Below are 19,614 nucleotides of genomic sequence, written 5' to 3'. Positions count from 1 at the left end.
TTTATTCAGTATGCCGTATATAAAATGCCTTCTACGAAGATGAACTATTTAAATATGTATTGAAAATCATATATGCTAGAAGAGTCTGGGGTTGTTTTGCTCCTCTTCTTGTTGCTGTCCGTAGCTGAGACTAGGACTTAATTGAATACCACCAAGACCAAACTGGTTACCCAAGAGGTTTTGGTTATTTAAAAAATTATTATTCAAATTATTCAAGTTAACATTCAAGTTGACGTTATTCATTGTAGGAGGGTTATTGTTTGCACCTAGCAATGTCGTACCACCAGACCCCATTCCGTTGAAGGAATTTTCTGTTCTCCATAAAGAGCTGGAATTGATATCGTTGTTATTACCGTTATTCCATAACAGATAATCCAAAGGGTAATCATTGGTTAATTCACCAGGGTTTAAGGATTGGCCGAATAAAGGATTATTTGTAGGGGCTGCTGGTGCACTTGTAGGAGCCGCCAAATTATTATGGACACTATTGGGAGTTCCGGGTCCACTATGATGATCACTCCACATGGTGCTTAAGGTATTTTTGGTAATTTGAGGAGAAGAATATGAATAGAGACTTTCGTCAATTGGAGAGTTTTGGGTATAAATTTGATCGTCATAAGGAAATCTTAATTTTGGTGGATTGAGATTGGTTAGATTTGGATTAAGATTGGAATTGACAGGACCAAGATTTAAACTATTTAAACTAGCCGTTTGGTTCAATGGAGTTAATAAAGAATCTTGTTGGTCGTTTGAATAGACTTGGCCATAAAATTTATACCAATTGTCATTATTCAAATTACTCATTGGAGGATAATTGATTGATTCTTCATTAATTAAAGGAACCGGTGAAGGTGACGAAGAGGATTGATTTAAAACAGACACATTTGGTTGTTTTAAAGATTCATCCGATAATTGAATTGATGGCGGGTTGGACCAATTAGATTTTTTAATTTTAGGATTTATGTTTTTAGGTAATGCATTATGAAATCCACAAATTTCAATACTTGCTTGATATTCAGTTAACATTGTTGGCTGATAATTCGAGTCAAGATTCATACGACTGATTTCCAAGCTGTTTCTGATTGATAAGTATTTTCTAATTTCATTTCTATAAGCAATTTTCCAATCATTTTCAAATTGGTTAACTAATTCAATTTCTTTGATAATTTCATCACTCCATTCAGGTTTTAAATTTAATATTTTAAGTAATAATTCTTCATTATTCGTTGGATTGATTAATGAGGTGCTTGATGCATTTGGTGACGGAGGATTAGGATTAGTATAAGTTTCAATCAATGGTTTTAATTGATTTAATAAATTATTCAATTCTTTACGTTCACTTAATAATTTCTTACAATGTTCTTCCAAATTATCATTTGTATGTTTATAATTTTCAATTTCAGCTTTAATGTCGCTGATTTGTTTGGTGATTTTGGCCTTTTCTTGTTCTTCATTCTTAATTATATGATTTTTCCGTTCGTTCAATTTTTTAATTTTTATTTGATAATCAATAAGTTTGGAATCATTAATATCTTTAAAATTTTCAAATTTTTTCAACTCTTGTAATAATTTAGTCTTCTTGTATAATAATTGTTCCTTTTGTTTTTCTAGATCTTTAACACTATTATCTTTTTTCAATTTATTATCGGTCTCTTCTTCAAATTCTTTTTTATAAAAAATTAATTCTTCCAATAACTTACCATGCTCTTCTTTAATTCCATCTTCAAAATTGATCAACTCGTTATTGACTTTACATAATTCTTGTTGATATTTTGAAAGATAATCATTCAACACTTTAACATCCTCGATTTTTCTAATTTGCTCGTTACTAACTTCATTCAAATTAATCTTAGTTCCCTCGTTCATTATATTCTTGGTACCAAAACTCTTTGGTATAAAGTCTTTATTTTTAGGTAAAGTTTGAATGAATACCGGGGTTGACTGGGACCTGAAGTTGGTTATTGAATTAATGGCAATAACTTGAATTTGATATAATTTATTTTCAACCAAATTATTCAACTTACATGAATTGAGTGTTAAACATGCAGCTTCCTTATTGTTCACCAACAACACATAATACAAGTTTTCACTTTTATTCATTTCAATATCCCAATGAATTACAACCGATGATTTTTGTATTGAATCAATACAAATATTTGGACTGTGAGGTATTTCTATATTCAAATCTTCAACTAAAGACTCCACCGGGGTTTGAAGAAGTTGGTAACATCGATACAACAACCAACATACCGAAGGAACTATCGTTAGAAGTAGTTCAATCATGTTTGTCTAGAATATCTGGAAAAGAAGAACAAATTACAAATGTCTTTTGACAAACTCAACGAAAAAAGAGAAAAAAAAAAAAGTGAAGATGCTCACAAAATATTTTGAAAAATCTCGATTTTGACAGAATAACGTCTTTTCCTTGTATTCATGTACTTGTATTCATATACTTGTATTCATATACTTATTTATATAGATTGTAGGAGGAGGTTATGGTGAGGAGGATGTTGAACGCACCCAAGAGAGCGAAGGGAGCCAAGATCCACGAATCACTCCAGAGTCCACCGACTTTATTGAGGATCAAGATCCCCAAGCCTCCGCATAAGCTGTAGAGCCCACTTAAACTTCCTATGGAGGTGTCTGATTGTAGGCTGGATAAGAGACTCATGGAGGTGATGACCGAGCCGATTTGCAGCGAGGAGATGAGGCTGACAAAGAAGAAAGTATGGAAGTTTCTTGGATCGAGATTCGAGTTGAAACAAATTCCAAAACAGCCAACCAAGCCTAGGATGGAAGAGAGTAAAAGACAAAGGGTTGAGCCGACTTTACGATGATCAATGAGGATCCCCCAGATCGGGGACAGAATTAATCCAATGGTTTGTGCCACTCCGGTTAGAATAGCTGCAAATATATAACCATCGTAGCAATTATTTTTGTCGAGAGCATCGCATTTACCAGAATCATGATAGAAATGATAGACCCATAAGGGGATGAAGACCGCAGTTAAAACTGTCGTGGAACGAGCAACAAAGGAACCAACAAAACTTAGTTGAATTTTAGAATTATTAGAAGATATTTTGATACCATGGTGTAATAATTGTAAGTAATTTGGTTTTGTTGACGGTAAGAGAGGTTGTGATTCTGGATTGACAACTTGATTGTTGGATTTGTTGGAGTTATATAGGAAAATCAATAGATAAATTGCTACTATAATTGATAATATTGAAAGAATTAAGTATGATAATTGTAAGCTTGATTTATTAGATAAGTTTGGATAGTTATCATTTAATCTCACTGGTAGAGTTAAAAACATCGATACCGAGAAAATAGCACCTAATCCTGTTGAAATACCAATTAGTGCTGAATATTTACCATTTTTATTAGATACTTCATTTGATTCTCGATGGTGATGACGGCGACGCCAAAAGACAATTTTTTTGAATTCAAAATCCGAATTTGATAATTCATTTAGTAAAACAGGAATCATACTCATTATTGAAGTTACTCCAATTGCAAAAACCCCTCTAACAAAATACATTTTATTCAAAGAATTAATCAATTTAGCGTAACTGAATAAACTGAGAGAGATGATTGAAAATCCAATGAATTGAATGATTTTCGCCCCGTTTAATCTCCAAGAACTGGTATTGATCCGATCATTCAAAGTTCCGATCAATGGACTTGATAATATGCATAGTATTTCATCAATTAAACCCAAATTACCAATTATATTCCCTAAATTGTGATTAATGTCTAGCACTTCATTTAGGTAGAATGGCTGAGTGGAAGTTAGAAAAACAATGAACGCAACACAAGCAAACCCACTCACGTTGAATGCGAGTAGGTTTTTGAACGTATAGTTGGTGTTGATCATGATTATGGGGGTAGTTGTTCCCAAACGTTAGCTTGGGATACTTTCTTCTTATAACAGGGCCTGGTGTCCGGGTGCGAAGTCCAGGCACCGTCGGATGAGTGCAACAGTTATAACGGTGTTATATATTCACAATAATACTTCTGATATTAGATTGTTATTAGGCAGCTAAGACTGACAAATAAGCTGACAAATCCCCAGATTTTACAAAGTAATGGAATAGATGTGACAAGCTAGACATACTAGATACAGACGATTTTCCAACTCACCTAAGGTACCAGACTACATTATCCACCACGTACATCAATAACTATAAACGTATTGTGCTGACGGTATGTCTGTTGATATTTGAACAGTTCTGAATAGTTATTAGAACGGCCAATACCAATATAGACAATAAAGCTTCTTTGAAAACTGTCCAAACCTTTTGCCGAAAGCTGAACATGTATCCTTCAAAACATTGCCCATGGCAAGCAACCATACACTCTTCACTATCCAACGTAATACTTAGAGGTCTGTCAGTAGTAGAAGCAGCAGAAGTAGTAGTATTAGCAGTAGACTAGTTATTGCTGCAAATTGCAGTCACGTGACCGTTCTTGCCCGTTATCTAATCTTCTTATCTCGCTTGATCTCCCCCACCATCCAGCGTACTACCTGCTAATACTAAACCAGTGCTTTCGATCCACACTTTCTTCACCAACGTGGCTTGCCACGTGTAATCCAAAGCACGGTATTTAAACATCTTATCGTGCTTTTCAAGGCTTTCGTGGTCTCGTTTTTTTTTGCTCGCAGCACACCAAAGACCCGTGCACCAGAGCAATTGCTGTCACATGCTTCAGTTTCACCGTTTATTATGACCATTAACAACACTCATCTTAATCCATACAAGGTTAAGAGTTTAAGTACGGTGGCTTCAGTCATGAGTAACTTGGAACAGAAGAATCAACCGGGATCACAGAGTGATTTGGAACAAGAGCCGCTTCTGGAGTCCAATTTGGTGAGAAAGAATGAATTGGACCAGGATACTGCAATTGAAGAAGATGACGATAGCTCATCCATTTCAAGCAGTACCTATACATTGAATAGAAGTGACTCGTTCAGTTCATCTTTCATTGATTTATCAAAGTTGTTAATACTTCCAGATTTTGATTTTGGGCTGCAAGTGGGAGACTCTACCAGGAAAAGATTTAATGAAATGAAATCCAAAACCAAACAACGATTGAAACAATTCAAAGATGATAGTATGAAATTCAAACCAATTAATAGTAGTTCTAATATAAAGAGGAATTTAGAATTACAAGATAAACTTTTAAGTAAATTAAGCCATTTTGATAAACGAGTATCGAGGAATTTGCAATCTTCCAATACAGAAAAATTTTTCTATGCAATGGCAGTTTTTTCGATATCAATGGCAGGTTTTATTATTGGTAAGTATCCTACTTATTTCCATGTTTTCCACCTATGCTTATTTGTTATGCTTATGCCAATTAGATTTTATACCTATTTTAAAATTGGGTTTAAGTTTTATTTAGCCGATCTTTGCTACTATGTTAACATATTGTTAATGCTTTTCATCTGGTGGTTCCCCAATAGTGAATCCTTGTTCATATCCGTATTTTCATTGGCTATGGGTACATTATCGTTTGCAGTTATCACTTGGAGAAACTCTTTAGTATTGCATCTGATTGAAAAGACAACTAGTTCTTTTATCCATATAATGCCTCCAATTACTTTATTTGTAATTGTTCACGAATTACCCCAAGACTACTTGGCGGAAAGATTCCCTGCAGTAGCCACCTTGGATCACTGGAACTTCATTGGAGGAATCATTTGGACTTCAATCTACTATACCATTTGGCAAGTCACTTATCATTACTTCATCACCATCAAACGTAAAGAGGAAATCGAAAAGGGTACCGTGACCAGTTTCACTTATTTGAAGAAGAAAAACTCAAAATCAGCCTTGGGCAAATTCGTCAACTCTTTACCTTATACTTGGATGCAAATCACTGCCTTTACCTTAATTCAATTTGGTTATCAAATCTTAACCATGGTCTTCTGTCCAATTTGGTTTAAATATAAACATGCATGTGGGTTCTTCGTCACTTTCATCTTTGTTTGGGCTTCTTATAACGGGGCTACCTACTATATTGATGTCTTTGGTAAAAGATTTGAAAAAGAAGTTAATAATTTGAAAAATGAAATTGTGCTCTTGAAACAGGAAAACGAAAAGCTCTTCAATAACAGCCCCTTCAATAAACCAAATATGGAAAATGACGATATCCCAATTAAACCATTAGAACTCTCTGATGTCAACGAAGAGAAACCTTGATTTGTATATTACTTATTTATTAGACTTCATTATTATTGTATTTGAAAAACCCGGTGTACGGATGTAAAAAATTGTAAGTTTGCGCACGACTTTTTTCTCTCTCTTTTTTTCAGCTTAAAATTTTCATTCGTTGAAAATTCCCCTTCACCAACCGTTTAACATTATCCATGTTTAGAACTGCATTACAAGGGAGATCCCATATAACGAGTGTGTCTAGGGCCACACTTCGTTTATTGGCCACCAGTCCTCGCTGTTTCCAAAAGAAACCAACCGGTGGAGACGTACCAAATAAAAAAATTGACAGCCATTTAAATTTTTTATCAAAATACTACAATCAAGATTTATTACAAAGTATCAAGATCACTGAATCATTGGTGGATCCAGAGACCGTGTTGGGATTATCCAAGAAAGGACCAAATGCCAAATCTAAAGTTGCCCCAACCAATGAATCATTCGATTATTCAATAACTGATGCAAAATGGCAAGAACCAATATTATATCCAAATCAACCAGACAAGAAAACACCATATCCAAGTATTCCAAATGTTGCCGCTCCGGATAACACCCATTTAAAGATTCGTTTCCAATCCAATAAAACTGATGCCAGGCCTTCATTAAGAGACGTTGCTGAAGAACAAGCAACTGGTATAGCAAAATTAACTGGTTTAGATAAACAAAAAATCCGTAACTTATATTCAAGAGCAATCTATTTAAGAAGAGTCAGTTGTCAAACCAGAAAAGGTAAAATTCCAAGTTTCTATTGTTTAACTGTAGTTGGAAATAAAGATGGTTTAATTGGTTTGGGTGAAGGTAAATCAAGAGACGGTATGAGAGTGGCTATTAGAAAAGCTCATTGGAATGCAATTAAAAATTTAACTCCAATTCCTCGTTACGAAAATAGAACCATTATTGGTAATATCGATTATAAATTCCATGCAGTTAAATTATCTTTGAGATCTGCCCCTGCTGGTTTTGGTTTAAGAGTTAATCCAAATATCTTTGAAGTTTGTCAAGCTGCTGGTATTAAAGATTTAGGTGGTAAAGTTTTCAAGTCAAGAAATAAAATGAATACCGTCAAAGGTTTTGTTGAAGCTCTCACCAAACAAAGATCTTTAGAAGATTTGGCTGCCGGTAGAGGTAAAAAAGTCCTCGATTTAAGAAAAGTCTATTATTCTGCTTAATCTCCCTTTCTTCCTGTAAATATATAATCATTTTCATTCATACATCTTTGTAGAAGTAGTTGTAGATGGACCTTTAAAACGGCATATGCCTCTGATATTCTTGCGCTCACACTACCATTCCATCAGCTATTTTTTTTTTTTCTTTTCGAGTTTTAGTGAATAACTCCAGATTTGCCAACCATTTTAGTATTTCTTCCCATTGGCGTATTCAAACTACGGTTTTAGAGCTGAGAATGGCAGTCGATACAACATACTATGATTTGTTGGGTATCAAACCCGAAGCAACTGCGTTAGAAATCAAGAAAGCTTATAGAAAAGCAGCCATTAAATTACATCCTGATAAGAATCCAAATGACGTTAATGCAGCAGCTAAGTTTCAAGAAGTTGGTGAAGCTTACCAAGTTTTAAGTGATGAGAAATTACGTGCTAAATACGACAAGTTTGGTAAGCAAGAATCAGTTCCATCCGAAGGTTTTGAAGATCCTTCGGAATTCTTTTCACAAATTTTCGGGGGTGAAGCATTCAAGGATTGGATTGGTGAATTATCTTTGATCCAAGAGTTGTCAAAGTCAGCCGAGTTATCTGGATATACTGATGAAGCAAAAGCGGAAGAAGCATCGAAATCTGATGAAGAGAAACCAGAAGAAAAGAAGACTGAAGGAACCGAAACGGTCAATTCTGAACCTAAGACACAAGATTCTGAAGAAATATCTGATTTGAGTAACAAAACAGGGAAACTTTACTTGGAGCACTCCGGTAGTTCAAATACTCAAACTAATGGAGAGGTCAGTACTCAGGAACCAAAGAAGGAATTGACCGAAAAGGAAAAAGAAGAATTGAAACGCAAAGAAGAATTGGAAAAATTCGAAGAAGAATGTAGATTGAAAAAAATTGAAATGAGAGAAGAATTACTGAAAAAATTGATTCAAAAATTATCTTTGTATACAGAAACGGATATGAAAGAAGATGTTGCTAATTCATTTAAGGAAAAATTACGATACGAAGCCGAATCTTTAAAGATGGAAAGTTTTGGTTTGGAAATTTTACACACCATTGGAAGTATCTATAAAACCAAATCAAAAATTTTCTTAAAAAATCAAACCTTCTTAGGTTTTGGTGGTCTTTGGTGGTCGGTGAAGGAGAAAGGTGGTGTTATTAGAGATACTTTCAAAACTGTTACCTCTGCCCTTGATGCTCAGCTGACCATGCAAGAATATACCAAGATGCAAGAAGATAATGAATATCATGCTAAAAAGGAAGCTGAAACTGAAGCGAAAAAGAACGCTAGTGAAGTTGATCAATTGAAAGAACAAATTGAAGAATTGAAAAGACAACAACAAGAATCTGCTGATCCTTCTAAATCAAAGGAAAAGGAAAAAATTCCTGAAAAACATACTGCTGAAGATTTAGCAGAAATGGAACAATATTTGATGGGTAAGGTTTTAGCAGCAGCTTGGTCTGGTTCAAAATTCGAAATTCAAGGTACCGTCCGTGGTGTGTGTGATAATATATTAAGTGATAAAGATGTCCCTATAGAGAAAAGAGTGGCCCGTGCAAATGGGTTGAAATTGATAGGTGAAGTTTTTGCTTCAACCACAAGAACCGAAGATGAGGCTGAAGAAGCTAGAGTTTTTGAAGAATTGGTTGCACAAGCCTCTAAAAAGAGACTGAAAAAGAAGCCTGCTGATAATGAAGAATCAAAAAATCATTCTGCTAAAGCTCCTTCCGCTTAATCCTTTCATATTTAATGTTCATTTACGCATATCTCCTCTAATTCTTTTACATACTTCTTTTCTAAATTCTTTTTTTTACCACAGTTACTTCTTTGTTATTTATTCTATATTTTTTTTTATATAATACATTTTGATTAATATCCTTTTTAATAGTTAACGTAGAATCCATATAATGCCGGATTTTGCAAAATATTCTGAATCTACTCTACAATTACTCAAGACAAAAAAAAAGAATGGCTTTTGGAAAAAGCACTCCACTTATTTTGTCTCTTTCCAATAACCAACAATTTAAATGAAGTGGGAAACAGCTAAGAGACCCAGCTTGGGCTCTTCGGAATTGGATCCAAGCACCCAGTCGAACTACTCGAACTTCCGTGTCGTTAATACCGGCCTTGACTTGAAAATCGAGTTCTCTGAAAAAAAAGTTCTGGGGTTTGTCAATTTCGAACTCGAAAATTTAAGCAGTTCTGACCGTATCGTTCTTGATACATCGTACTTAGAGATCTTTGAGGTGTCTGTGAATAAGACTCCTGTAAGCTATGAGTTAGTTGCTCGAGTTGAGCCTTTGGGTTCTGCGTTAGTGGTTCCCCTAAAATCCAATGACTCGAAGAAACTCCATTTGCAAATCAAGTATAGTACTACCGCTAAATGCACTGCATTACAGTTCATTGAAGCATCAACTGGGCCATATTTATTCTCACAGTGTCAAGCAATTCATGCTCGTAGTTTATATCCTTGTTTTGATACCCCAGCAATCAAGTCTACTTTTGATATGAAAGTGAGCTCTCCATATCCTACATTGATGTCTGGTAGACCACAAGAAAAGTATGCTGATGATAAAGATGTTTACTGCTTCAGCCAGCCAATCCCAATCCCGTCTTATCTTGTGGCCCTAGCCTCCGGGGATATTGATAAGTTACCAATTGGACCTCGTTCAGACGTTTATTCTGAAAAATTCAACCTCAAAGACTGCCAATGGGAATTCGAAAAAGACATGGAAACGTTTATTCAAATTGCCGAAGACTTAATATTCAATTACGAATGGTTGAAGTTCGACGCTTTAGTCTTACCACCAAGTTTCCCGTATGGAGGTATGGAAAACCCAAATATTACTTTTGCTACACCCACTTTGATCAGTAAAGATAGACTGCAAGTGAAAGTGATGGCTCATGAATTGGCCCATTCATGGCTGGGTAATTTGGTGACCAATTGTTCTTGGGAACATTTTTGGCTTAATGAAGGTTGGACAGTCTATTTAGAAAGAAGAATTCTAGGAGCCTTGAGCACAAAAGAAGCTTTGAGTAAAGGAATGTCTCAAGAAAATGCTACCAAGTATGGAGAACAAGTTCGTAATTTTGCAGCTATAATTGGATGGAGTGGCTTAGTTGACACTGTTAAAACTTTGAAACCTGAATTTACTAGTTTAGTCTGGAACCTCAAGGATAAAATTGATCCTGATGATGCTTTTTCAAGAATCCCTTATGAAAAGGGGTTTAATTTCCTATTCTTTTTGGAAAAAACTTTAGGTTTGGAAGACTTTAATGATTTCATAAAATACTATTTTGCAAAATTCAAGTATCAATCATTAGACTCTTACCAGTTCATTGATACGCTTCATGATTTTTTCAGTAAAAGAAACAAAGATAAAATCCTTGACAGTATTAATTGGGAAGCATGGCTTTTCTCTGAAGGATTACCACCAGTGACTCCTCAATTTGATACAACTTTAGCTGACGAATGTTATCAATTAGCAGAATCATGGTTCAAGTTTGCAAAATCAGGGGTCAAGCTGCCTGAACTAGAAAGCTCTGATATTAGCCATTACGAACCCAATCAACACGCTTTATTCTTGGACACCTTGAATAATCAATTAAGCACTCTCGAAAATATCAGCACAGATTTCATTTCAAATTTCATACAAACATATCCTTTCTATGCTGAAGTCACCAACGGAGAGATCAAAGCATCGTGGAATGCCTTGGTGATTGATCATGGGAAATTAGCTCCTGAAAACCCCATTGTGACCAAATTCGCTGACTGGCTTGGAACCGTAGGGAGAATGAAATTTGTCCGTCCAGGTTACATTCTATTGAAGAAAGTGAATAAGGATTATGCCATAAAGATATTCAAGGTTCACCAGGCCAAGTATCATCCAATTTGTAGATCCATGGTTCAGAAAGATTTGGATCTTGTGTGAACTCAAGCACCTTCCACCATATATCTACATATTTAATTATCTTTTCATGAATGTCTAAATAAGCATCATAGTCTAATCTACTGTAAGCTTTAATTTTTCACAACCGCGGAAACTGTGGTTCCTTTAATTTTTTTGCAATTCCGCTTTGATTTAATCCTATAAATGTACGGCATGAACAAGAACAGACAAGCTCCCCGAAATTGAATCTAAACTTGACATCTACTATGGATTATCTTACTCATCTTGATAGAAAGGAGCCTTCTAAAGCTATTAGACAAACCCCGGGGTTGGGATATACGTATCCAGTGAAATATTGGGATTTTCACGTTTATTACGAATCAGATACCAAAGAAGAGTCTGACAAGTTACGGGAAAAGTTATTAATTGATTTTGAACAAGAGGGCAAAGAAGGATTAATAATTGTGAAAAAATTACCGAAAGACGTAGCAATTGGTCCGCATTATACTCCCTTTTGGGAGGTTGACGTTACCAGGGTTGAAATCTTTGCCAAATTGATTAGTTGGTTTCTGTTGAACCATGGGACACTTTCGGTATTGATTCATCCTCAAACTGGTGATGATTTGAGAGATCATACCAATGCTGCTCTTTGGTTAGGTAAACGGTTAGAGTTGAAAACCCATATTTTCAGTCCAACCCCGGCTGGTATCGCTGAGTTTGGGGTTAAAGGTGGTGCACATATCAAGCCCGAAGATTTCGATACTTGGGTAACTAAGTTTGACTGAAGATTATTGTACGTTTGTTTAACTTTTTATAAAGTGATATTATATTAAACAATTACAAAAAAAAAAAGTTTATAATTACAGTTATTAGATATAATTAATAAATCATAAATGATGCTGTTTCATTAGTTACTTTAAAATTTAGCTTCTTTTTTAAATTTATCCAATCTTGCTTGATGATCTTGAATAAACTTAATAACCTTCTTTCTATTGTCTCTTAAAACTTCATTGCCCGAAACATCAACCCCATCTAACTTCATCAATTCCTTCAATAACATTTCCTGAAAGTAGTTATAAGTATATTGAATCTTTTCGCTATCCAATTTACTATAATTTTCCAAATATTCATCAATCTCAGGTACGTATTTTTCTTCAACAAAGTCTAAAATTTGCTGTATTTCTTTATTGGCCTTCTGGGCTCTGGAGAGCTTCTTCTTTTGCTTCTTTTTAGAGTTCTTCTTCTTAGATTTACTGCCTTCATCATCAGATGACTGCGCTAATAAACGACTAACAAGTAAAACAGTAGCAATGGTGGTTATTGACAAAGTAACCGTAGCTGGTGTCACTTTCAATTGAGTGATGTCGTTCAATATCTCATCCTTGCTGGTGTTTTTAAGTACAGTATAGTATTTTTCAATGTTTTCTGGAATGGTTTCTTTCAAATTATTCAAATACAGTCCAGCAGTTTGTTGAAATTCTTGAAAACTATTAGGCAACTTGTCAGTATCCACGTATGTCTGAACACTGGCACCTATTTTATCTCTGATTTGGTTGAAATGACTAGTGACTTGATCCATTTTGAGCTTCAATGCCGTTTATGATTCCAAAGTAACCCAATTCCTTTGAATTCCAAAGGTTGTCGAATCACAACAAAAAAAAAAAAACAAAACTGTGAGAAGAAGACAGCTTACAAAATCCTGCACATGACTGCTACTTAAAAGGAATACGAGGAAGCTGTGAAATTAGCAACAAACCTACGTTTGAATTTCATTATCATGATCTATTTAGAGGGTTTAGAAGGGTATACGGACTATATGAATACTTCACCACTCAAGACTCTGCTGGGTTTGATGTCTTCGGGCTTGGGTTTGGTTGTTTTATTTATCCGGGGAGGGATCTTTTTGTTTTTGAAGTCAGGTATCTTTTCTGATGGGCCGTCCTTCTTGTCTGTAGCCAGAGATTGCATGTTTCTGGGAAGTCTTCGTTTAGGGCCCTTGGCTCTGCCCTTATTGGGATGGGTGAGTTTGGTGGGGCCTGTAGAATCTTTCTTCTTTTCTGTCTTAATTGATGGACCAGGGGTTGTTTTTGCACCCAAACCAGAACCGTTAGTCGAGACAGGAGCAGTGCTTGCCCGTAAGATAGAAGATAACTGATTCTGGAACGACGATTTGGTTAAGTCGGCCTTGCTTTCATTTTCGTCTTGTGTCGATGGTTCGATGTCAGTACTTGCTTTTCTTAAAGGGGCTGGTTTTGGTGGAGCAGGTTTACTCTCTTGTTTCTGATCTTTCTCTTCCTCAACGGTCTTTGCTTCGGTCCTTTTCTTGGGTGGTTTCGATGGTGCGGATTTGGTGGCCTTTTGTTCATCAAGATTCTGATCTTTGTTCAAGGTTTCCTCAACGGGAGCTTTGGTAGTTGGCTCATCTTCTTTTTCCATGTCTGGTGGGTCTGATGTATCAATCTTATCGCGATCTTCGAGTTGTGCTGACTTGACCGGCGAAACAGACCTTTTGCCTGATTTCAATGCTTCTAATTGCTTCAAGGCTTCTGGTAAATCTGCAGGTTTCGGCGGTGGTGCTTTTGCTGGCTTCAATTTGGCTAAGGCCTTAAGCCCTTCTGGACCCTGGTCCTCTTTAGGTTTTTCCCAAGATACTGTTCTTGTATGTTTTGCGCCTAATTTTTGCAACTGGGACCTCAATACTTCTGAGTCTTTCTCTTCGTATTTATGTAAAGTCGGCGTTTCTTTTGGCTTATTGGCGTGAAGTTTGTTCATTTGACTTTTCAAAAGTTCTTGATCCTTGCTTTCATAATCCCTCTTTTGATTGAATCCAGGTGATTTTGTAGGTGAGAGTTTTCCCAATTGGTTTCTTAATAGCTCTTGGTCCTTACTTTCAAAATCTTTTCTTTGAGAAAATCCCGGTGATTTTGTAGGTGATAGTCTGCCCAACTGGTTCTTCAATATATCTTGATCTTTATCATACTTGAACAGAGGCGGTTTAGGTTTAGGTGTAGCCGGAGGATGTTTGTCTGATTTGCCAGATAATTTTTCTTCACGTAACTTCAATAGCTCTTCCTCTTCTGGAGTCAAGCTTTTATCCTTTCGCTTGGGTGGAATTGGAGCTGGCTTCTTACCATCCTTTTTGAATTTAGCTAAATGCGATAAATAATCAGGTTGTTTTGGCTCTTCCTTCGGCTTGTACAAGTCCAATGAAGTCTTGTCTTTTTTCGGTATAACAAAAGATGGCTTATCATAATTATCGTCTAGGGTGGAACCAACTCTTTTCGCCATACTATCTATCCAAGAGTGTGGATTCTTCTCACGACTGGGTGAAGAATTCTTTGGTACATGAATGCTATGTTCTTCTTCATGAAACAGGAGGCTATTATCAGTCTTATGGGGGATAGTGAAATTAGGTTTCCCAAGGTAGTCATCAGGATCTAAATGATCTTCATGACTTACCACACTGTCTATCCATGATCTAGGAGTTTGTCCCACTCTAATAGATGGTGATCTAGTGAATGTGTTTTGATGGTCATGCGTATCATCTGGTACATCAAGCAGCTTAGATGGACTTCTATTAATGTATGCTGGCGAGCTTTTGGCCGCCTGAGATGCAGATATGGCATTGTAGAAAGAGGGACGAGGAATATGAAGACCGTCTTCAGTTGTATTGGAATTTTGTAAAGTGGAAGATAGCCAGTTTGATTTTGATGGTTTGATTGGTTTATACGATTTGTTATTCCGTTCTGTCTCTGCCTCGGGAGAAGGAGTAGACTGTTGATTGAAAAGCTTCCTTGCACTGTTATTGACATCTTTCCCATCTCTAATATTATTTTCCATTTCGGTGAATGAATTATGTTGTTTTTCGGCTGAAGAAGAAGATCTACCTGGGGTAGCAATTTGTGTTGAAGTTTTATTGAAAGATTTTGGAGTTTTGGGTTGGGATTCTGAATTTGGCTTTTCTCTTGCATCTATAAAAGAAATTCTTGGTGCTCCAGTTGAAGGGTCGATAACGGTATTCACTTTTCCTTTACCAGAGTTTGATCTATGATAAGCTTCATTTGGAGAAGATTGCAGAATATCTGATTTGGCTTCATTATAATCACTTGTACCGTGCCTATTAGTGCTTGGAGTTACGACTGTAGTTACATCGTGATCTCCACTTTCAAAGCTATCATTGTTACCGTTACTTCTTAAATGAGATGGTTTAGGTGGATGTGGCTTCCTGTATGACCCAGAAGACGATCTAGCCACAGGAGTTGCCAAACCTATTTGAATATGCGGCTTGCTATCTAAGTCACGACGCTTAGGCAATGCTGGTGGTGGTGGCGACGATGACCTGGATGACGAGAAGCGGTATTCGGGGCGAGTAGGTAAAGAAGGAGGATCTTCTTGTGCTGAATCATCATGAGTCGTATCAAAAACTGACCCTGAAGGTCTTTTCGGTTTGGGAGGAGGAGACTCAGATGCTTCAAGATCTTTCAAGTCTTGATAGAACTTATCTCTAGATGTCATATCTCTGTTAAATCTCAACTGGGGGACTTCATCATGATAATGGCCCAAGCTAGAAGAAGAGCGATTGATCCCAATGGACGATGATTTCATTGGTGATGAGCTCCCCAGCCTTTCTCTAAGTTCATCAATATTTCTTTGTAATCCACGCTGTCTCCTTTGATCTTCCCTCAACCGTTCCTGGGAGAGTTGGGATAAACTAGACAAGAAATCATCCACTTTCTTGGTTGAAGGAGAGACTTCAACCATGGTTTGCTATTTGACAGTATACGGGACGAATGAGCCGAAACTTTGAGGCAAAAGAGAATATCAGAAATTTTATTCCTTGGAAGAGCAGCCAATGGACTTAATAACTGAAATCGAAAGCTTCGGAGAGTATCTAATCAACTATATATACACTATTCAGTCGGTTCATTAATGTTTATGTTTCAATTTAATTTCGCCTAACAAAACAAAAACAAGATGTACGGGTGTAATATTTGGAGATTAAATTTTTGGGGGATTAATTGATCAATGTAAAGATAACTACTAGAGACCAAGCGGTAAACTCGAGTGGAAATGTCCGAATTGGTTGAGGATAAGCAAGTCACGTTTGTTGCATTGATATCGCGAGACGACAGACCTTTATATATACAATCATTTGATACTGAAATCAACGAAAATCCTCAAGATACTGAAGCCAATACTAAAAATGCCAACAAGTTCTTAAAATACAATTTTCTATCCCATATGGCACTCGATGTTTTTGCATCTCCAGCATCATTGAGTCTAAGAGAGCAGCATCAGAACATTGATGATAATGGTGGAGTGTTGCTATTATTCATACAGGACGATATAACCGTTTACGGTTTTGAAACCAACAACGGATTGAAGATAGTTGTTGGTCTAGGGAACAATATCGAGGACGAGAAAGAGCAAGACAAAGATGTGGAAGCTGCTGGTGGAAGTGCTGATCGGGTCAGGTCATCGTATCCCAAACCAATGAAATTGAAGGAACTATTTTCACAAATCCACAAAAGTTACTTGAAAACGATTTGCAATCCCTTTACCAATCTACAAGTAGGCTCCGAAAAGAACGAAAGTGTTCTACAATCACCCACGTTTGATAGAAATATCAATAAGTTGGTTCAAAGCTGGAACACCTTTTGATAACACTGTATTGTACATAATATATAAGCTATTTTAATATAACATTAGCGTTTCTCAAACTCAAGTAATCTTGATCGACCCCAGATTGCATATTTTTAATAACTTCTTGGTAAATTTCAACGTTGTGAAACCGAAGACCGTTCGAAGGATTTTTGTATTTCCCTGGTAATCCAGTGATATCACAATAATGTTTTTGAGGTTTAAGACTAGGTGGTGCACTTATTGAGGTGTACGTGGGAGTATCGAATTTGACATTTTCTTTGGTTTGAAGGTACTTGACTTCATCTCCAATTAATTGACGGGCTGGTTTATATCGACGATTGGGTGCTTTCGGTCTATAAGGATTGTTTTTGAAAGAATGGAAACGCGTGCTCACGTCCGAAAGCTGATGGATATCAACCCCTTCCGGCTTAGGGGTCTCTGACTGAGCTGGCATGCTTGAAGACTCGATGGAGGGTGTTGTATTGACTGGTGGATTTTTCTGTTCAAAGTTTGTCTTTTTGGAACAATTTTTCTCCAGAAATAAAGTAAAATGAGATACTACAAAATTGCAAAAACTGCCAATTCAAATTGCAAAAAAGTGGAAATTCTATATTAGATGATCTACAAATTAGCAACAGCCTTTACCTCCCTCATGTAAGTGGCCGGCGTCTAGGAGTTTTTCTAGTTTTTCGTTGGGATCGGTTTTGAAAACTTTATCGGGGTTTAAAATCAATCTTGGGTCTAATGATAACTTAAGATGTCTCATTAGATCAACTGTAGTAGTCCCCAATTCAGTTTCTAAGTATTTTCTTTTACCAACACCGACACCATGTTCACCCGTGCAGGTACCTTCGTATTTCAAAGCACGAGCCACCATTTTGTCGACTAAGGTTTGAACCTTAGCATAGTCTTTACTATTATACAAGATTAAGAAATGACAATTTCCATCACCGATGTGGCCCATAACAGAAAATCTATTTTTGAAACCCAGATTGTTCAAGTCATCATTGGTTTCACTGATGACGGTGGCCAAATTTGAAATTGGAATTGCGATATCAGTAGTCCAAATCTGCACATCATTTTTATCTTCTAAAATTTTAGATCCAAAATCAAAAGTTGACCATAACCCATTTCTACGAGCAGCCCATAAGATTTGGTTATCATCATCGTTATGAGACTCTTCGTATCTTATTAAGTTGTGATTTTTAGCAATTTTTTCAATGATTTTAACCTGTTCATGGATTGCATTCTCATCATTACCACCAACTTTGAAAATAAGCGTGGGAGTTTCTAAAAACTTTTTAGCATCATCTCCACTTGCTTGATTAACAAAAGAAGCCATTGTGTGATCGATGATTTCAATAGCGTTCAACTTCAAACCGGATTTTGAAATAATATCCAGAGCGGTCGCTGCGGCGTCTTTAATCGTTGGGAACAGCCATATATTGACAAATTCCTTTTTTGGCTTAACATGCAATTTGACAGTAATCTCAGTTATAATACCCAAAGTCCCCTCTGAACCAATGAATAAACGAGTAGTATCATACCCTGCACTTGACTTTCTTGGTCTTTGTCTGGTCTTAACAACGGTACCATCCGCTAAGACCACCGTCAAAGAAACTACGTTTTCCTTCATAGTACCATAAGCGTAAGCATTTGTCCCACTTGCAGAAGTACTGGCCATACCACCAATAGAAGCACCCATTCCAGGGTCCGGACCAAACATTAAATGTTTGCCATCTTCACGATTCTTTAAAAACTCATCCAAGTCTTGCCAGCCAACACCGGGTTGAACAACCACGTCTAAGTCATCTGGATGAAATTCAAGAATATTATTCAAGTTCCCAAAAGCCAATGAGACACTGTTGGGACCTCTTGTATGCATGTTTTGACCTTCTAAGGATGTAAGACCAGAATTAGCAACCACTGGAACTCTATACTCATGAGCAACCTTCAAAATCCGCGATACTTGTTCAGTATTCGCTGGATAGATCACAGCATGGGGACGTTGAACATCAGGTTTGGGTGGATGGTGGGTACTGAAAAAACTATCAGCATGTGCTTCAATAATCGAAGTTTCATAAGTAACATTTTCTTCACCAACAATCTCGGAGAATTTGGATAATGCAACCGCAAATTCTTCATCATTGGCATAAATTGGCAGCTTCACCACATCTATTGGCGTGGTCGATGCATCAAGTAATTCGTGGTCTTTGCTGCTGAGTTGCTTATCTTGCGAGTAATATTGTCCGATCAAAATACCCCCGGTGAACAAACTGGTTCCAACTATGACTTTCAAAAAACTGTTTGACACCGGTGAAGGCGATAAACGCAGTGTGCTAGGCTGATTAGTAGATAGAAATCTGGTTCCTGGTCGAACAGTCAGACACCAATAAGTTCTTGTGGGGTACTGTTGAATTATCCTTTTCGAAAATTTACTCAATAACAGCATCTTGGGACCTATCGTTAACTTATCCTCTCATAACCAAGAAGCAGATACTTCTCTTCTATTTTATAGAGTATTAGAAATCAACACCTCGATACACGGATTACTTCCGAATCATCAAATCAAACGGAATAATGGTGATAATTCGAATTGGAGCCACACTAATGTTACCCAATGCGGAACGCATGTCCATTTACGCAAACTATGTCTGAAAACTGAGATGGTGTCGCAAGATTACATAATTGCATTA

The 19,614-nt window shown here is 36.6% G+C and overlaps 13 protein-coding genes across 13 annotated transcripts; 6 read left to right on the top strand and 7 right to left on the bottom strand.

Moving 5' to 3' along the window:
• Window positions 1-12: 12 nt before the first annotated feature.
• On the bottom strand, window positions 13-1,088 carry HYPBUDRAFT_152007 (uncharacterized protein). The gene has a single exon (XM_020220795.1). It carries the CDS (start codon window positions 802-804, stop codon window positions 76-78), a length of 729 nt encoding a protein of 242 aa, XP_020077667.1. The 5' UTR covers window positions 805-1,088; the 3' UTR covers window positions 13-75.
• An 838-nt stretch (window positions 1,089-1,926) lies between these two features.
• On the bottom strand, window positions 1,927-2,286 carry HYPBUDRAFT_91685 (fibronectin type III domain-containing protein; the record flags this gene model as incomplete). Its single annotated transcript, XM_020223886.1, has 1 exon — window positions 1,927-2,286. A coding segment is annotated over one exon (360 nt), but the record flags the coding sequence as incomplete, so codon positions are not given.
• A 115-nt stretch (window positions 2,287-2,401) lies between these two features.
• On the bottom strand, window positions 2,402-4,030 carry HYPBUDRAFT_189846 (uncharacterized protein). The gene has a single exon (XM_020222934.1). It carries the CDS (start codon window positions 3,875-3,877, stop codon window positions 2,468-2,470), a length of 1,410 nt encoding a protein of 469 aa, XP_020077665.1. The 5' UTR covers window positions 3,878-4,030; the 3' UTR covers window positions 2,402-2,467.
• A 763-nt stretch (window positions 4,031-4,793) lies between these two features.
• Window positions 4,794-6,206, top strand: HYPBUDRAFT_105695 (glycerophosphocholine acyltransferase; the record flags this gene model as incomplete). The annotated part of the gene is made up of 1 exon (XM_020218433.1): window positions 4,794-6,206. The coding sequence occupies one exon, from the start codon at window positions 4,794-4,796 to the stop codon at window positions 6,204-6,206; it is 1,413 nt and encodes a 470-aa protein (XP_020077664.1).
• A 167-nt stretch (window positions 6,207-6,373) lies between these two features.
• Window positions 6,374-7,401, top strand: HYPBUDRAFT_152006 (mitochondrial 37S ribosomal protein uS5m; the record flags this gene model as incomplete). Its single annotated transcript, XM_020220794.1, has 1 exon — window positions 6,374-7,401. One exon carries the CDS (start codon window positions 6,374-6,376, stop codon window positions 7,385-7,387), a length of 1,014 nt encoding a protein of 337 aa, XP_020077663.1. The 3' UTR covers window positions 7,388-7,401.
• A 175-nt stretch (window positions 7,402-7,576) lies between these two features.
• Window positions 7,577-9,205, top strand: DJP1 (Djp1p). The gene has a single exon (XM_020220793.1). It carries the CDS (start codon window positions 7,621-7,623, stop codon window positions 9,118-9,120), a length of 1,500 nt encoding a protein of 499 aa, XP_020077662.1. The 5' UTR covers window positions 7,577-7,620; the 3' UTR covers window positions 9,121-9,205.
• A 65-nt stretch (window positions 9,206-9,270) lies between these two features.
• Window positions 9,271-11,429, top strand: LKH1 (bifunctional aminopeptidase/epoxide hydrolase). Its single transcript, XM_020222933.1, has one exon. It carries the CDS (start codon window positions 9,413-9,415, stop codon window positions 11,315-11,317), a length of 1,905 nt encoding a protein of 634 aa, XP_020077661.1. The 5' UTR covers window positions 9,271-9,412; the 3' UTR covers window positions 11,318-11,429.
• A 112-nt stretch (window positions 11,430-11,541) lies between these two features.
• On the top strand, window positions 11,542-12,060 carry HYPBUDRAFT_155673 (uncharacterized protein; the record flags this gene model as incomplete). The annotated part of the gene is made up of 1 exon (XM_020222139.1): window positions 11,542-12,060. One exon carries the CDS (start codon window positions 11,542-11,544, stop codon window positions 12,058-12,060), a length of 519 nt encoding a protein of 172 aa, XP_020077660.1.
• A 131-nt stretch (window positions 12,061-12,191) lies between these two features.
• SNL1 (Snl1p) lies at window positions 12,192-12,854 on the bottom strand (the record flags this gene model as incomplete). The annotated part of the gene is made up of 1 exon (XM_020222138.1): window positions 12,192-12,854. One exon carries the CDS (start codon window positions 12,852-12,854, stop codon window positions 12,192-12,194), a length of 663 nt encoding a protein of 220 aa, XP_020077659.1.
• A 196-nt stretch (window positions 12,855-13,050) lies between these two features.
• Window positions 13,051-16,159, bottom strand: HYPBUDRAFT_152003 (uncharacterized protein). The gene has a single exon (XM_020220792.1). The coding sequence runs from the start codon at window positions 16,034-16,036 to the stop codon at window positions 13,088-13,090; it is 2,949 nt and encodes a 982-aa protein (XP_020077658.1). The 5' UTR covers window positions 16,037-16,159; the 3' UTR covers window positions 13,051-13,087.
• A 186-nt stretch (window positions 16,160-16,345) lies between these two features.
• On the top strand, window positions 16,346-17,338 carry HYPBUDRAFT_134908 (uncharacterized protein; the record flags this gene model as incomplete). Its single annotated transcript, XM_020219553.1, has 2 exons — window positions 16,346-16,670; window positions 16,722-17,338. 2 exons carry the CDS (start codon window positions 16,346-16,348, stop codon window positions 16,934-16,936), a joined length of 540 nt encoding a protein of 179 aa, XP_020077657.1. The 3' UTR covers window positions 16,937-17,338.
• On the bottom strand, window positions 16,965-17,372 carry HYPBUDRAFT_104619 (uncharacterized protein; the record flags this gene model as incomplete). The annotated part of the gene is made up of 1 exon (XM_020218359.1): window positions 16,965-17,372. The coding sequence occupies one exon, from the start codon at window positions 17,370-17,372 to the stop codon at window positions 16,965-16,967; it is 408 nt and encodes a 135-aa protein (XP_020077656.1).
• Window positions 17,373-17,516: 144 nt separating this feature from the next.
• HYPBUDRAFT_152001 (FAD-binding oxidoreductase) lies at window positions 17,517-19,452 on the bottom strand. Its single transcript, XM_020220791.1, has one exon. It carries the CDS (start codon window positions 19,368-19,370, stop codon window positions 17,547-17,549), a length of 1,824 nt encoding a protein of 607 aa, XP_020077655.1. The 5' UTR covers window positions 19,371-19,452; the 3' UTR covers window positions 17,517-17,546.
• Between the last annotated feature and the right edge of the window lie 162 nt (window positions 19,453-19,614).

Source organism: Hyphopichia burtonii, assembly GCF_001661395.1.
Source record: "Hyphopichia burtonii NRRL Y-1933 unplaced genomic scaffold HYPBUscaffold_2, whole genome shotgun sequence".
Lineage (NCBI taxonomy): Eukaryota > Fungi > Ascomycota > Pichiomycetes > Serinales > Debaryomycetaceae > Hyphopichia > Hyphopichia burtonii.
Note: the sequence above shows the minus strand (reverse complement) of the source record. Positions and strands in the feature narration are given on the sequence as shown.

What these genes read in the sequence shown, in the direction of transcription:
- HYPBUDRAFT_152007 (XM_020220795.1), bottom strand. Translation starts at nt 804, where the DNA reads ATGAGTAATTTGAATAATGACAATTGGTATAAATTTTATGGCCAAGTC.
- HYPBUDRAFT_189846 (XM_020222934.1), bottom strand. Translation starts at nt 3,877, where the DNA reads ATGATCAACACCAACTATACGTTCAAAAACCTACTCGCATTCAACGTG.
- DJP1 (XM_020220793.1), top strand. Translation starts at nt 7,621, where the DNA reads ATGGCAGTCGATACAACATACTATGATTTGTTGGGTATCAAACCCGAA.
- LKH1 (XM_020222933.1), top strand. Translation starts at nt 9,413, where the DNA reads ATGAAGTGGGAAACAGCTAAGAGACCCAGCTTGGGCTCTTCGGAATTG.
- HYPBUDRAFT_152003 (XM_020220792.1), bottom strand. Translation starts at nt 16,036, where the DNA reads ATGGTTGAAGTCTCTCCTTCAACCAAGAAAGTGGATGATTTCTTGTCT.
- HYPBUDRAFT_152001 (XM_020220791.1), bottom strand. Translation starts at nt 19,370, where the DNA reads ATGCTGTTATTGAGTAAATTTTCGAAAAGGATAATTCAACAGTACCCC.